Source organism: Diadema antillarum, unplaced genomic scaffold, assembly GCF_040938485.1.
Source record: "Diadema antillarum isolate AM-2024a unplaced genomic scaffold, OU_Dant_1.0 seq00001553_RagTag, whole genome shotgun sequence".
Taxonomy (NCBI): domain Eukaryota; kingdom Metazoa; phylum Echinodermata; class Echinoidea; order Diadematoida; family Diadematidae; genus Diadema; species Diadema antillarum.
Window position 1 is genome coordinate 1,013,348 of NW_027272282.1, and position 15,561 is coordinate 1,028,908.

Here is a 15,561-nt window from a genome sequence, read left to right on the forward strand (position 1 = left end):
TCAAAAAAAAGAAAAAAAGAAACAGAACAAATAAATTAAAAATCAAACAAAGTCACACTTCTTGCCTTGGGCACAAGATAGATAACCAAACATATTCAGTGAAGTCCCTGAAATTTGAATGAAACTGTCTTAGAAGTGTGCTTCCAAGGTCTTGGATGTAATCATCCAGGATTGGCAGCATTTCAAACTGTTTTCAAACATTAAAGAAACCTCAAGGTGTTACAGGCAAATTCACTACCACCACCACAAAAAGAAAGCATAGAAAATGGAGAATTATTTATGGCAAAGATCTGCAATGTGGTAGAGTTGAAGAGCGCCAGCTAGAGGTCATGTCAGGCACGGGCAACTTGGAAATTCTGTTCATTGAGGGGGTATAAAGCTGGGATCGGTGGATTGGTAGATGTTCCATGACATGCAGGATAAATGAAGAAAAATGACCCATTTGCCTCCAATTAAATATTTGAAATTTCAGTCATGAAATGCCCATTCAAGAGCATTGAACGCACATGTCTTTTTCTCTTGTTGATGGATGTGGACTTGTAAGCAATCATTGTACTGTTGTGTTGGCATGCTGTAAGAGTATATATTGTAATATAGTTCATGGTATTGTAATGTATGGCATTGCATTGTGCTATATTTCATCTTAACCCATTGAGGATGGGCTGATTTTGCTACAACACGCATTTCCCATAGACACTTGCCCGAGTATACCCAAGACTCGTCCTCAGCGGGTTAACACAGGACTTGATGAAGAGGGAAATATAAAAAAATGCTATGTTATATTGCAACACAGAGCTATCATTTTAACCTCAAAATGTTCATTTAACCCATTGAGGACGAGTCCCGAGTATATTCGAGCAGAGGTCTATGGGAAATGCATGTTGTAGCAAAATCAGCCTGTCCTCAACGGGTTAAAACATTCGGTGTTCTTCTTTTTTCTCTCTCTCTCTCTCTTTTGTTCTCACTAATGTACATGCACATGATTTGAATACTATAAAACAACCATTAAACGTAATGCTTTATAAGAGTGTGTATTTTTTTGTATTGAATCAAAGCTTTTTTATTCATTCATTCTCCTACCATTTCCTTTGTAAAGCATTGTGGTACAAATTTGTGAAAGAGCTCCATGTAAAGGAATACTTTAAAAGTGGAAATTTTCATGTAGTTGAAATGTTTGCGCATATCATGCAGCCAGAAACTAGCGTGAAATAAGAGCTCACAAATATTGATGCTTGCCATATATTCCAGTAGTGGATGTCTTAAAGGACAAGTTCTCCTTCATACATGTGGGTTGAATGAATGCAGCAATATTAGTAGAACACATTAATGAGAGTTTCAGCAAAATCGGACAATCCGTTAAAAAATTACACATTTTTGAAGTTTCTACTCAGACACGGCTGGATGAAAAGACTACTATAGCTTGTGATGTCACATGAGTACAACGATATAAAGAAAGAATAAAGAAAATTCAACATATTTCCATTTTTCTAGCATAACAAAAGAACACTCGACTTCTCTCTTTCAGAAGGCAGGGGGAATAATATTACGCTTAACATACGTCAGTAGCAAGTCGAAGAACTGTGCACTTTATTCAAAAAGTAAAGTTTTGTGAAATTCTCTTTTTATTTTCCTTATATAGTTGTACGCATGTGACATCATACACTGTAGTAGTCTTCTCTTCCAGCAGTGACTGCGCAGATACTTAAAATATTCGTAACTTTTGAACGGATTGTCCAATTTTCCTCAAACTTTCACTGATGTGTTCTACTAATATTGCTGCATTCTCTCAATCCTTATGTATATGAAGGTGGACTTGTCCTTTAATTCCGCAGAATTAAACACATGCGAAAGTCACCATTGGCAGGGCACAAAAATATTACTCACTCGAAAATATCCACTTTTACAGTTACACAAAATTTGTATCATCAATAGTAGTCACTAGTATTATCACTGATGTTTTTATTGTCATGATTATGATTATTGTTGCTATTATTTTTTTATCATTGTCATTATCAGCATAACTTTCATTGTGATTGTCATTAATATCAAAATTACTCTCAATATGCTAAGTTACTATCATAGTTATTAATTGTATCTTTTTGTATTGTCTGTCTGTGGAGAGCTGTATGGAGTAGAGAAATACTGTGAGTGCTGTTTCATAAATTTGTGGGTCAGAGTTCACCCAGCCTTGCCTCATACCTTCTGAATAATATTTGCCCTCCGCAAACACGCCTCAGTTGACTGACAATTTTGTCCACACGACGTGTACGGCGAGTGGGAATTGAATTCCACCTTTCCAAATAGTTCTGTACGGAGGAGTTTTGAGGGGTTATTTTTATCATTTAAAGGGGCAAATGTGAGGTCTGAAGCCATTTTGCATTTTTTCGTCGGCTGTGCCTAGCCATCGACAAGATTATTTCAATCAAACCATCTGATTATGTAAATGATAACCCTTTTCTCTTTTTTTTATTATCCTTTTTCCTGTAGGGGCAATTGCCATTGTAGCACATGGTAGAATTTTGTGCTGCATCTTGTATTTCCAGTGAAACTGATTAAAATTCACTGTACTAGTTAACCACATTACAACATGAAATTCTTGCGTGGCTGGTGAATCAAAATCACAAAATTTTTCTCAACTGGACAGGATCTGCTGTGGGTCTGTTTTGTTGTTGTTGTTGTTTTTTGTGGTGGGTAGAACTGTGGCCCATTTGCTGTGGTTCTGCGTAGTACCAAGGAGCTATTACACACAAAAAGAGCGGACGCCTGTGTTACTGACTTTTCAAATTCTTTTTGGCAGTGTTGTTGCGTGGATACGATGAGGAAATGGATAGTGTGAAATCAAAAGAAAGGGACTTGTCAGGGAAAGAGAACAGAAAAATAGAGGCACAAAATACACCTGTGAGTGCTATGAGATGGGACAATAGCCTTTATCACCCTGCAACGTTCAGAAATTGTGTTTGCCGCAAAGCTAGACAGTCCTCCCATACGGTTAGGACAGTGATAATACAGGAAAAACACTATACCTTTTGTGAGATGCACATTGACATACCATAAGCACACACACACACACACCCTCACACATACACACTTCCCCATCATTTTTTAGTTTTACTGTATAAGCTATTTTCGCATACAGATATTTTTGCGAGTGAGGAGGTCACAGACATATTTCGCGAGATGTTGTTTTCACAATTTGACACCAAGGCTATTATAAGTGCAACATTTTGCATTACCGGTATGTTAAAATTTGCGGTCCAACAGTGATTTGTGAAATTCACGAAAATTAAACCGTCGTGAACATAACAGCTTATACAGCTCCTCAATCAAAAATTAAACCCTCACAAAAATAACAGCTTATAATATACAGTATCTCAGTTTCATCCAGTGCTATCATACCTAGCTTCCTCTTGAATGTTTAGATATGCAAAATTAATAGAAAACATGATATCTCATGTCAAGGAGTATGGTACACTTGAACATGCCACTTGATTGTTCAGATGCACAAAATGTAGAAATATTCAGATATGATATGCAGAAATAAAATATACAGAACATGATATCGTCTGTCAAGGCCTATACCAAACATATGTGAATGAAGTATTTTATAAAAACTACAACTTTCCACCCCTCCTATAGTATGCATATTATTCTCAAACAATTTGCGTAGAAAAACACATACACCCTCGCACACACACATACACATACACATACACACACATGTATATACACTCCTTTTGTTTGTCTGTTACAAGGTTGAGGCTACTTAATAGAATTCTGAGTAGCCCACTGATTGTGATACTCATGTTCCTCAAAAACCATCACTCATCACCAAAGTAAGAAAAAATACCTACAGGGATATTAGTATGTGGGGTAAGGTCTCCTCACCTTAATATTTAAGAGCAAACATTAGTTCAATGGTCTGTTTATCAAAAGTAGCATCCACCAATACCAATCTGAAACCTGCGCTTTAACAAACATTACTTGTTGCCACGTATCGGACTGTTGCAAATTGAGAGTGAAACTGGATTTACCCCACTAATTTCAGGTAGCACAAAAGCATGGCTTCTTGCAGGTAGAGCCATGCATTGTCATCTGTGTTATTAGGCTTGTACTAGCTGACTATTTGTCTCCATAGAATATACCAGAATAAATGACCTGTAGCAAGCTCTTTTACTTTTGTCAGCATTTCCTGGCTGCCAACGGTGTACTGGGTATAAATATGATGACCATTAGTGCTTAGCCTCAATACTGGTCATTTAGAGATTAAATATGCCATTGGAAATGTACTCAAATTTTCCTCTTTTTTATGCCTCTGCCCGAAGGGTGCCGGAGACATTATTTTAAACATCAAACAATTACATTTTCTGCTATTCTTTATCATGGTTCTCTCTGGCTTAATTTTCATATCAAGCGATGATTGATGATTGAATTTATTTAATGCCACTATGTTTTATCTTTTTATTTGTCAAGATACCTCACTAGTAGTATAGCTATATTACATTTTTTTAAAGCAATGTATTTATTCTTATCAAGAATTATCATTTTCCCAGTTTTGACTACATGCAGAAAAGGTACATTGATCAACAGAAACTGACTTTGCAAAGGGGAAGTGAAGACATTGAAAAAGCCTAACCCCTTAAAAGTTTAAATTTAGTCGTTACACAGTGCACTTGGGTGTGCATTTCTCTCTTTATGATGACAAGTTTGCTTCGAAGCACATCGTTTCATTACCCCAAGCCAGTCCCAAGCCACCTCTCAGTAGAGAAGGGCACAAAGGGTGATGGGTGGCTAGGGTGTGGTCATTGAGACATTGCTCACTCACCCTACCGGTCTCATCCTTGGGACAGGATGAAAAAAAGAAACAACAACAACAGCATAAGTTTGCATGGTACTGATCATCTCCGGGTTCGTTGTCTGGGTGTGAGAAATCTCAAGGAGCGACATGCCAGGCGTGAAGCGAAACAAAGCAACGAAACAATACCGAACTAAACAAGAATCAGGGAAAAGAAAACAAAATCCACGATGAGTGCAAAGTCCTCCTCAGTGCCTTTGTGATGGAAAGCCAGTACATTGTTGCCTACCAGTTCCCCCCCCCCCAAAAAAAAAAAAAAAACACACACACCAAAAGTTAGATACACACCCTCCTCATCCCCACCCAACCCTGAAAAAAAGAGAAACATCAACAAGGTACTCATGACTAACTTGTGAATATTGTTGTATAGGATACGTGGTAGTAAGGGAAGGACAGACAGCCAGTAAATGGGTTGTGAAATGACGGAGGAATTGGTGTTGTGAAGGCAAGTTTTGCATCGCCCTTTTTTTCAGAATCGTAGTAAAGAGACCATGACGGCCGCAGTCCCAACAAAGACAAACATATTTAACAATCTTATTGTGTCATTTCCTCAACCAATGGAACCATTTCTGTTTAATTTCCTCCTTGTGTTTACAGACCAACCTTGACAAATGTATTTAATTATCTTTCTGTTTATCTCATTACCTGATTAGGTGCTGATGTTGATGTTGTTTTAGTTCAAAACTGTGCTACTATACAGAATTCTCTCTTTTTTTTCAGAAGACATATAATCGTACAGAGTGCATGGAAATTTTTATTAATCACAAAACAAAGATAGCCTGTGCAAAATTCATGTTCTAGAAATTTGTGTCTTCTTTTAGGCTGTTAAAGGGACTGTACAGTACTGGTTGAGGTGGGGATTCATGTTTTGAACATTCCAAAGTGAGATAATGAAAAGCCTCTTATGAAATATGAAAGAGCATGTAATTTTAAGAGGGATTCAATGTTTATTTGATGAAAATTGGTTTTCAGATGGCTGAGATATCCAAAAAAAGTGCTAATAATAAAAGGCGACATGCCACAACGTTATTAGGATCTCTTTGTTTCACCTTGTTTTTGGATATCCCAACCATTTCAAAACCGATTTTTATCAAATAAACTTTTGATACTCCTTAGAACTGCATGCTCTTTGACATCTCATAGAGTGGTTTCTGAATATCTCGCAAAATGTTAAAAGCTAAATCTACACCTCGACCAGAACTGTACACACCCTTTAAGGATGAGTCCTGAGTATACTCGGGCAAGCATCTATGGGAAATGCATGTTGTAGCAAAATCAGCCCGTCCTCAAATGGGTTAAGATGGTATCTAGGCTTTCTTTTACCAGCGTACCAAAGATGTTGTTATGAGAATGTTTCATCTTGCGTGCCTATAAACTCATCTACCACCTCTCATTAATCCATTAGTATTTCTATGGAGTTCTTTTTCATTTCTGTGTTTATTCAGATATGTGTACCTAGTTATCATTGAACCCATGCTAAGCACATACTGTGTGAGCCCTCTTTCTATTACACATTAGGGTATTTTTTCACAGTGTCTGCATTCATTAACCTCATCCGCTCCCTGTGAAAACATGCTCCATAAAACAGAGAGGTAGTTAACTAATGGACTTTAGAAACTGCAGTATCGTGAATTCACTTCTACTGCCTAGCATTACTGCAAGTTAACAGAATTACCTTTGCCAGTTGCTACTGAATAAGAATGGTCCAAAACTGTTGTACTTCAAGGTTTATTTTTGTCACTCTTTTTTATTCTTCTGGAGTAGGTGGGGGAGGTAATGGCATTTTGAAAGTAGTGAGTATATAGAGTAAAAGGCAATTGCTTGTATTTATGTACTTTGTTCTCATTCTAAAGTGCCGGTTAGGAAACCATGCAGTTGTTGAAAGTTGGCACGCAGTATGATGTGACCAGCTTGAATGGCGGTTGCGTTGCAATGGACATGTGGTTAGAGCAGAGGCGTAAGGCGTGAAAGGTCCTGGATGCAAGACTCAACTACATCACTTTGGGAGTGTCCACAACTTATAAAAGAAATCTACCGGGAAAAGAAAGTCACATTGCATGAATGTTTTAACTGAATACCTCCAAAATTTGATGCTTCCCTGGAGAATTTATGCATTTCATATCAATTTCCAGTAACCACTTGGTTCTTGTTGGTTCATTAGTAGGAATGTTTTTGCAGGTAGTCAGAAATTGCTGTAACTTTGTAATTCTGTATGCTAAAAGTTTTCACATTTACAATGTATGCTGTGAATCATTCAGATTATTGTTTAGCCTCTGTCAATCTACACAGTTTTTTGTTTGTTTTAAGGCTTTCAAAGTTAGTTTTCACACTCAGATGATTATCAAATTGCAACATCTTAATAGAAGTTATCATACAAAGCCCCCTCCTTATTCCCCTAGTGCGTAAACACACACACACACACACACACACACACACACCCAGCATATAAACCTTATAGTCTCTGCGGAATGCTGTGTGACTACCCTTTAATGAATCAAGAGATGTATGTAGTTTGTCATGTTATTTCACAAATGTGTTTGCAGAGTTTTCAATTTCAAATTTCGTGACCTTAAGATTGTATCATGCAAACCTGCATTGGTTGCTTTTCTTCGTTCCCTCCCTGCCCACCCCCCCCCCCCCACCACCACCACCACCACCACACCACCCCTCCTTTGGCTGTGTTATACTGTTGACAAAAGGAGTCTTAAGCCAGTTTGCTCACAAAAAGCACCTCATGACTCAGGCTGTTGGGAATTTATGGCCTGTTTACCTGCCGTCTGGTAAATACTGACGTTAAATTTGCATCCTTGTTGGTCAACATGCCCCTCCTTATATCATTGGTCAAGCGTCCGTGCATCACGTCTCTGATGACCAATCACCACTAGCGTTGGTTGCAGCAAAGAATGACAGTTCCTTCATAAATGCCATGCTGGAGTGTCAATTTTGCAGATGAGACAGAAGTGACTTAGTTTGACCTTTGCCCCTTCGCGCATCACTGGCGACCCTCCACCTGTCCTTTTCAAGGAAGCATTAAGAGTTTGTAACTTGACAGTACGACAGACAAATTATGAGAGATATACTGCATGCTACATATATATTTTGTGGTGGTTTACCAGCAATTTTTTTTCTCAACATTTCATGAGATAACTGATAATTGCAAGCTAATATCAAGTCAGAATGCTGTCCCCTGGAGCACAAATGACATATAGTGTTTTTTTCCACAGTGGGGAATCAGTAATTTTGTTTCTGGAAGAGGGATAATACTTATTTTTCATTCCCACTCTGGGGTTTTGAGGTAATTGTATTTATATCCACTGGCAAAATTGTCATATGAGTAATGATTTGCAAATATCATATGTGCAAAATATATATATTGTGTTTATAGCAGTCGCCTAGATGTCACTTCATCAACCCAGCCAGTTTCAGCTCTGGGTAGAAGGATATCATTCATCTTGTATATATATTTCACAGGAAAACTATGATATAAAACTGATATATCGAGGATCGCCATGGAAACTACAACCTTCCTCCCTAAAAGACGACATGAGTAGAATCAACTTCATGTATATTTCCAAAGTATGAAAGCCACGTTTCATATTTGCCCCGGTGGTTTTTTTTTTTTTTTTTTTTTGGCGAGTCTAAAAAGGTGCAAGCCAATATTTGCCAGACGTTAGGATAGTGGCTTTAAAGCATGGATACGGTGCAACGGCAAACATTCAGGATGTTGATCTAGGCACAGCATTTGTTTCAGCACAAACTCTCATATTCCATCAACTCCCCCTATCTGAGAAGCAGGAAGACTGCTGAAGAAATTGATGAAAATCAAGTCAAACCTGATGACTTCTGTTTAATATTTTTATTTTTTTTGATGGATACAGAAAGAGGAAGAAGTTAAAGGCTAACTAGTCATTAGGTTTGAAAGAGACACCTTACAAATTATTTCCAACTTCAGACTCGTTGTGGTAGGGTCCATGCTTTGAGGTTCCATTTGAGACTTGTTCTTTGCCTCATGAAAGACTGTGAAACCATGGACCCTAGGTCCATAGTGAAACTGAGCAGCATTAGTCATTCATCATATTCACACCTGCTATAGAATGTGTTAATGGTTCAAACATGACTGTGGAGACTCTCCTCAGACCGACATACTGAAATTTGTGTTGCTAGATTTTTTGTTTTGAATTCTATTGTTTCTGATGAGTACTGTCTGCATTACTCACACTGTAGTCAGAGATGGTATACAAATGGTATGACATAGAGTCTGGAAGGAAGACTATAAGTAATGGGTTGTTGGGGGAGGGGATGTCATTTCTACCAATCAGGTGATGAAGATTCACACACAGTCTTGCTTAGCATTCAATGTTGTAAGGAAGATGTGCTTGCCTTTAAGGTACTGACTGTCATAGCCAAACCAGAGGATGGGGGTCATCTGCTGAAAAGAACATATTGATCTCAAAGTGACAAGCCCTACAGACAATCCATGATGTATCAGCTTATTCATGATGACGATGCAATTTTCATGTCCATTAATTATTCCTCCCTCCTCCTGAGAAGTAGCAAAGATGCCTGTAACATTCAAACATTAAAAGAATGTGCAAAAACCAAAGAAACAAAGAAAAAAGTGCTCCTATATGACAAGCCCTTTGGCGTATTCATGAGCTAAATCCTGCAACATTTTATTTTGATATTGAGGTTTGGGCTTGAACAAACTTTGATGGATGTTGGAATGGTTGCTATGGAGAACTACATCCTGCAGGCTATCATTCGGTTATCTTGTGCATAAGAGAACAAATTTCTCCAGCTGTTGGTACATTTTGATGTTGAACTGAATGTTGTGATGTGTTTGATGTTGTTAGTTTTTATTTCTAGAGAGAGAATGTCAATGTGTTGTGTTTAAAGTGAGAGATGCATGCCTTCAGCCAGGCACAGAAAATTCCCTGGATAGACAACAAGGAGAAAGGATGGATGGATGAAGAAAAGGGTGGATGGATGACAGGATGAATGGAGAGATGAAGGGAAGGGTGGATGGAGAGATGAAGAGGAGGGTGGATGAATGCATGGATAGATGGATTGGTTGATTGATTGATTGATTGATTGATTGATTGATTGATTGATTGATTGATTGATTGATTGATTGATTGATTGATTAATAGTTTACTGAAAAAAATGCAAAATGATGGCATAAAGGCTATATTTTAATGCATTAAGTCACAAAACATAAGCATAAACAAATTGAAAAAGAAATGGTGTAATATCAACAATTTAGAATATCATATATTAGGTATATTGAATCTTTTTGTTTGAATGGTATACTTGTAGTACATGTCAATAATTTATGGCTGAATGTATGAATATCTGGATGGAGGGTCTTGTTAGTGACTATATGGACTGATCTACCAATAGATTTACAGATGGAAGAATGAATCGGAAGTTGAATTGATGAATGGATGACTGAATAAATAGAAAAATGATGGAAAGTTAGAAAGATGATTGACAGATGGGATTACATTGGTTAGATAAATAGACCGATGGATGGCTGCTGGATTAGCTAAAATGGATAGATGAATGAATAAATTGATGACTTCATGAATGGATAAATAGATTGGTAGATAGATAGATGGACTGATAAATGAATGTATGGCGGGATTAATCTATTCATGGATAGAAAATAGATGGAAGTATGGAAAGACAGCGTGGGTTTCGATGGGCTTGATAAATGGATGGATGGAGGGCTAGGTGAACCAATGAATGAATGAATAAGTGGATTGATAGATAGATAGATGGAAAGGCTGGTTAGGTAGCAGGCTAGCTGTATAGACTGTTGTTTCCTTGTGCCTGTCATTTGTGACTAATTGTGTAAACTTGCTAACTAACAGAATGCTTTCTAACAGGGTGGTTTGGGTGAGGAGGTGGCTAAAATGGTTTTAGCAATTGCCTGGGACCTGGGGTGGGCTTCAAAGAGAACCCCATCAGCTGACTCACTGGAGTAAATGTCTGGTGATGTAATTCCAAAGCCTCCAATGTTTGCGTGTGATATCTCAAGCAGGGGGAAGGATTTCCCCTCTTTTCCTGGTCAATAGCCGCTACACCCGAACGATCCCTTTTCAACGGAGTGTAGGTAGTTTGATGTCGTTAAAATCTTACCCCTTTGTTCAATATGTAGCCCATTGTGATTGTTTATTTCCCCTGCTGTGAAAGCCCTTTTCAGACAGAAAGAGCTATTAAAATTGTTTGTTACGCCAACATTCCCACTGTCACGAAATGCAGCTCACCCAAATGTTTTATGTTCCACCACTACATCCTGTTGATGACTCCACAATTCAAAGAAATCATTATTCTTTCCAGAGTTAAAGGACAGTTCTGGACCAGAGTCAATTTGGTTTCAAAAGAAACAAACAATTTACAAACACAACAGTAAAATTTTATCAAAAATTGGGAAGATGTGATATGTTAAAGATGAGGTTTTCTTGAAAAACATTTCTCAAACAATTGATATGAATATGCAAATGAGTGAGACCCTGATGATGTCGTCATCCTATCCTTTTCCATTGATCATGTTCACACCAAAAAAAAAAAGGGAAAAATTTCCATCTTTCTTTGCTATAAAAATGGAAACATTGTTGTTCCTGGTTGTGTAACTTAAAAGTAATGATTATTTATAGATATTGGGATTTGAGGCTGGGGCGTAACTGCATTTGAACAAAAACTAGAAATTTCAAGATTTTGTGTACATTAAAATATATGGCTAGTTGTGTGGTAATGACATCATCAACTCTTTCAACTGTATATTAATATTGACTGTTCAAGAACTTTATGCAAAGCTTAGGTTGGTTTTTGTTTGTTTGTTTGTTTGTTTGTTTGTTTGTTTGTTTGTTTGTTTGTTTGTTTGTTTGTTTTCCCCCAATGCAAATGCCCCAGATGTCATTGTTTCATGACATGTTCAATCTTACAACTTCTTTACCTTCATCTTCAGGTCAAAGTTTGATGAAACTTGAGCCATTCTTGTTTCTTTGATTTTACTCTTTGTTTATTAACCTTTTCTCTGCCGGAGACTTTGAATGGTGTGTACAATGCCATCAGGTTTCCTGTGTCAGTCAGTACTCAAAGCACACAAAGGCCTGAATTCACGAAGGTGGTACAGATGAAACCATGGTTTAAACCATGGACAAAAACCATGGAGAGCCAAGTATCACACGGATATTTTGTTAAGAAATTGGTCATTTCGTTGACAAAGTGACCGTTTCATTAACGAAATGTTCATTTAGTTACAAAATGTTGTCACTTCGTTACAAAATAATCATTTCATCAACGAAATGACTGATTTCATTAACGAAATATTCCATGCGACACTTGACGCTCCATGGTTTTTCTCCGGGGTTTAAACCATGGTTTCATTTGTACCACCTTCGTGAATTCAGGCCAGAGGATTAAAGCCAATCAGATTGCGATGCACAATTGCACTTTTTGCCTGTTAAATCAAGAAATGTATTATTTGGACATGGCATCCCTGTCACTCTTTTGGGAAACTGAGACAAAGTTCATGGCAAAGGAAAGGCTCATTATCAGATGATATTTCCTTTCATGTTGTCAAATTAAAGGGAATGGCTAGTAACTGATCAGTGGGAATCAGTTTGAATGCTGGGGAATGATTGTTCCAATCCTTGTGGGATTCATTTAAGAGTACATTATATATCTGTTGTTGTGTGAAAATTATTTGCTTCAGAATGGTCTCATACTCAAGCAATGTGCAGGTTAATGTTTCCAGGTTAGCATACCTGTACAGTGACGGGGCATTAAACTGCACATTACTTGAATATGAGACTGTTCTGAAGCAAATAATTTTCACACAGCAATCAGTTAATCAACTGATCAGTTACTAGCCATCCCCTTTAATCTACCATTTCTGGTTAACTCAGCAAGTCAGTGTTATCTCAAATTGAAGAAGGATATCGTTCTAAATTCTATTAGCAGAAAATTTGTGATAGTCATCCTGACAAGTGCAATCACTCCTGCAGTTAGACATTTCTAATTCATCTGGATATTTTGCAAGTATGTGAAAGTCATTTTAGGCCATCATCTTGAGATCATCATGAAGGCATGTCTGTCTTAGAATTTTGTTAGTAGTCTTAGAAACATTATCATAGAATATTGTAGATTGATGTTTGCTGATAGATATGTGAGCTTTTGATCTCCTGAAATCATGTGCTCTCTCTTTCTCTCTCTTCCTCCTCTCCCCCCCCCCCCCCCACCCCGCCTCACACTTTAACACTTTTTCTTTGTCAGTGAACTGCCCCATATCCCCGGATTTCAACTGTTGCATAGAAAGCACTTAAGAATTTAAGATATATGATTATTTCATTAAGTTTGTTTAAGTATAAGGTGCAACCTTTCCTCCATAAATACATGCATCAAACTGGGAATCGCCGGTGGGTTTGATGGAGGAGGTGGCGGGGGAAAATAAATCTCGGCTCTTTGGCTTTGAGCCGTGAAGCGGCCGATCCTCCGAGGTCTTGTCTGTCGCTCATCACAAAGAGATTACTGAAGTCACTAACCGGCCCGACTTCACACCGCAGTCCTGAATCATTGACGTGTTTTCTCACTTCCAGAGGATGTTGTTTGCTGAGGATGATGCGGAGGACCTCATCGAGGAAGAGGATGACCTGGTGGAGGTTGAGATCAACGATGCCTGGTGCCTGGCGTGCCTGGGGACCCAGGATGGGGTGTCTTTACCCACCAAATTGGGCCTGATCTTCGTCTACACTCAGCTCGTCACCCGCACCATGGCTTTCTCAGGGGGGCGCACCCCATACCGCGCCCTTCTCCCGGCCCGACTGGACGAGGCGCTGACCGACGGGCCCCTGAGGACCATCGGCGTGCTACGCCTGGCGCAGATTGCCATCATGGCCCTTCTGTACCCCGCCGCCGTGTTTCACCGGGCAGAGCTCGATGACGAAGATGTTGGAGAACGGGACTGGTAGCATCACTTACACTTGACATCAAGGCTGTGCCGCTAACGAGGTGCACCCTGAATCATTCAAGGCGGCGAGAGCTCTTCGGAGATTCCTTTTCGTAGCAACGCAAAAATGAAGGGATCAATTATACATGAGACAGTAAGTGTCCCCTCCTCTTCATTTGCAAAAGGAATTTAGTGAGGTGGGGGGATTTTTTCTCATTGTTCGCACGCCAGAATGTTATTACAGGGCTCGTATATTCAATCATCGGAAGAGGGTAAAGGCAGGAGCGGAACACAGTGCTATTTAGCTAAATGTGGCATGTTGTGGAACCTGCGAATAGCATTTTAATGCTCTGGGCTGCGACGCCGGCGTTGGCTTTGATCTCGGCGCAGTGCCGAATCACTGAGTCGATAGGACAGGGGGTGTCGGCTGTTCATTACATAACAAACAGAGTTTGATAGTCTTGTCATACAGACTGGTTTGTTGTTGTTTTTCCTTACTACCTTTCTCAGGCTTTTGAAAAAAGATGAAAAGTAATCATCGAGATATGTCATATTAGATGATAATCAGTGTAGAATGATGAATGTGCAAGGAAAGATCAATGGACCTCGCTAGAATTGCAATGAGAAACATTTGGCATTTTCCCTTCATTTCCTCCTTGGAGTCAACATTCAGTGCATTTCTTGTGACTTTAAAGGTAACGGTCTCACATTTTCTATCTAATCTGTTCAAGGAAGACATTTATTCATCAGAAATATTTAAAAAGAGCATGAGACTATTAATTTCATCAGGAGTTACATATGAATTTCTCATCAATGAAGTGGAGTATTTCTGAAATAATCTTTTGATTTTGTCAATCACCCAATGTCACTCATGATGAGACATATGTATATATATGTCAGCAGGCTGTGTAAGTGTATTGTATGTTGTAATATAATCATATGTCAGTTACATAAAGCTTTGCACAGCATGTGGCTATTTCTGTTAGTAATATACTGACAGTGGTTTGTAGAGAGTAATGTATGTTATCTTGTAAAATGTCAAATTGTGACCACATTGATATGATAAGATCACGAATGTTGCACTTGTGGGCACATGTATTGTTTTTAGGTGTGAACAATTTGTAAAAGATGTTTGTTCAAATGCACCTTTAAGGCATTGCATTGTGTGAGAAATGTTTTTGGAGCATTTTGGTGAATGGTAATCTACCTGTAAGTTGGGGGGAGGGGGGAGGGAGAGGTGGGGGGAGGGGGAGAGAAGGGGGACACCAAGTCAGATCAAGCCTGGAGAGATCACGAGTCCAAGTTATTCAGTGCTCTACTGCTACTGTGCCATCAGCAGAAACGTGCGGTAAACGCCAGCTTTTCCCCGCTCACACTCCCAGGGTGAAATTAATCATTCCAGTATCAAGGAGTTGTGGTTTGAATGCGAGAACACATCCAGAATTCACAGACCTTCCTTAATATGGGTTTCTATTTGTGTGTGTTTTGTTAGCATGTGTGTGTTTGTTTGTTTGTTTGTTTGTTTTCCTTTTTAAGACTAGGAGAATAATTGCTCGTTCTAGATCTCAGCAGCTTACGAGGACCTCATTTAAACCATATTTATTACTCTTCGAGAGAGCCCGTTTGCGGAGCATATATTGGTACTGCTTGTTATGCATTCTGCATGTCACACCTGTTTCAAGCTGCATTTTCAAATCACGTTGCAACTGGTGAACCTTGTTCGGCAGATATTCCTTAATCCGTACACACTGCGCTT

At 38.7% G+C, this 15,561-nt stretch overlaps 1 protein-coding gene across 1 annotated transcript in view; it reads left to right on the forward strand.

Moving 5' to 3' along the window:
- The window catches only part of LOC139710685 (uncharacterized), a 28,913-nt gene extending 15,086 nt beyond the window's left edge, over nucleotides 1-13,827 (forward strand). Inside the window, exon 8 of the mRNA XM_071622605.1 lies at nucleotides 13,456-13,827. Coding sequence (XP_071478706.1) covers nucleotides 13,456-13,827 — 372 coding nt within the window. The remainder of the gene's footprint in view (nucleotides 1-13,455) is intronic.
- Nucleotides 13,828-15,561: the final 1,734 nt, after the last annotated feature.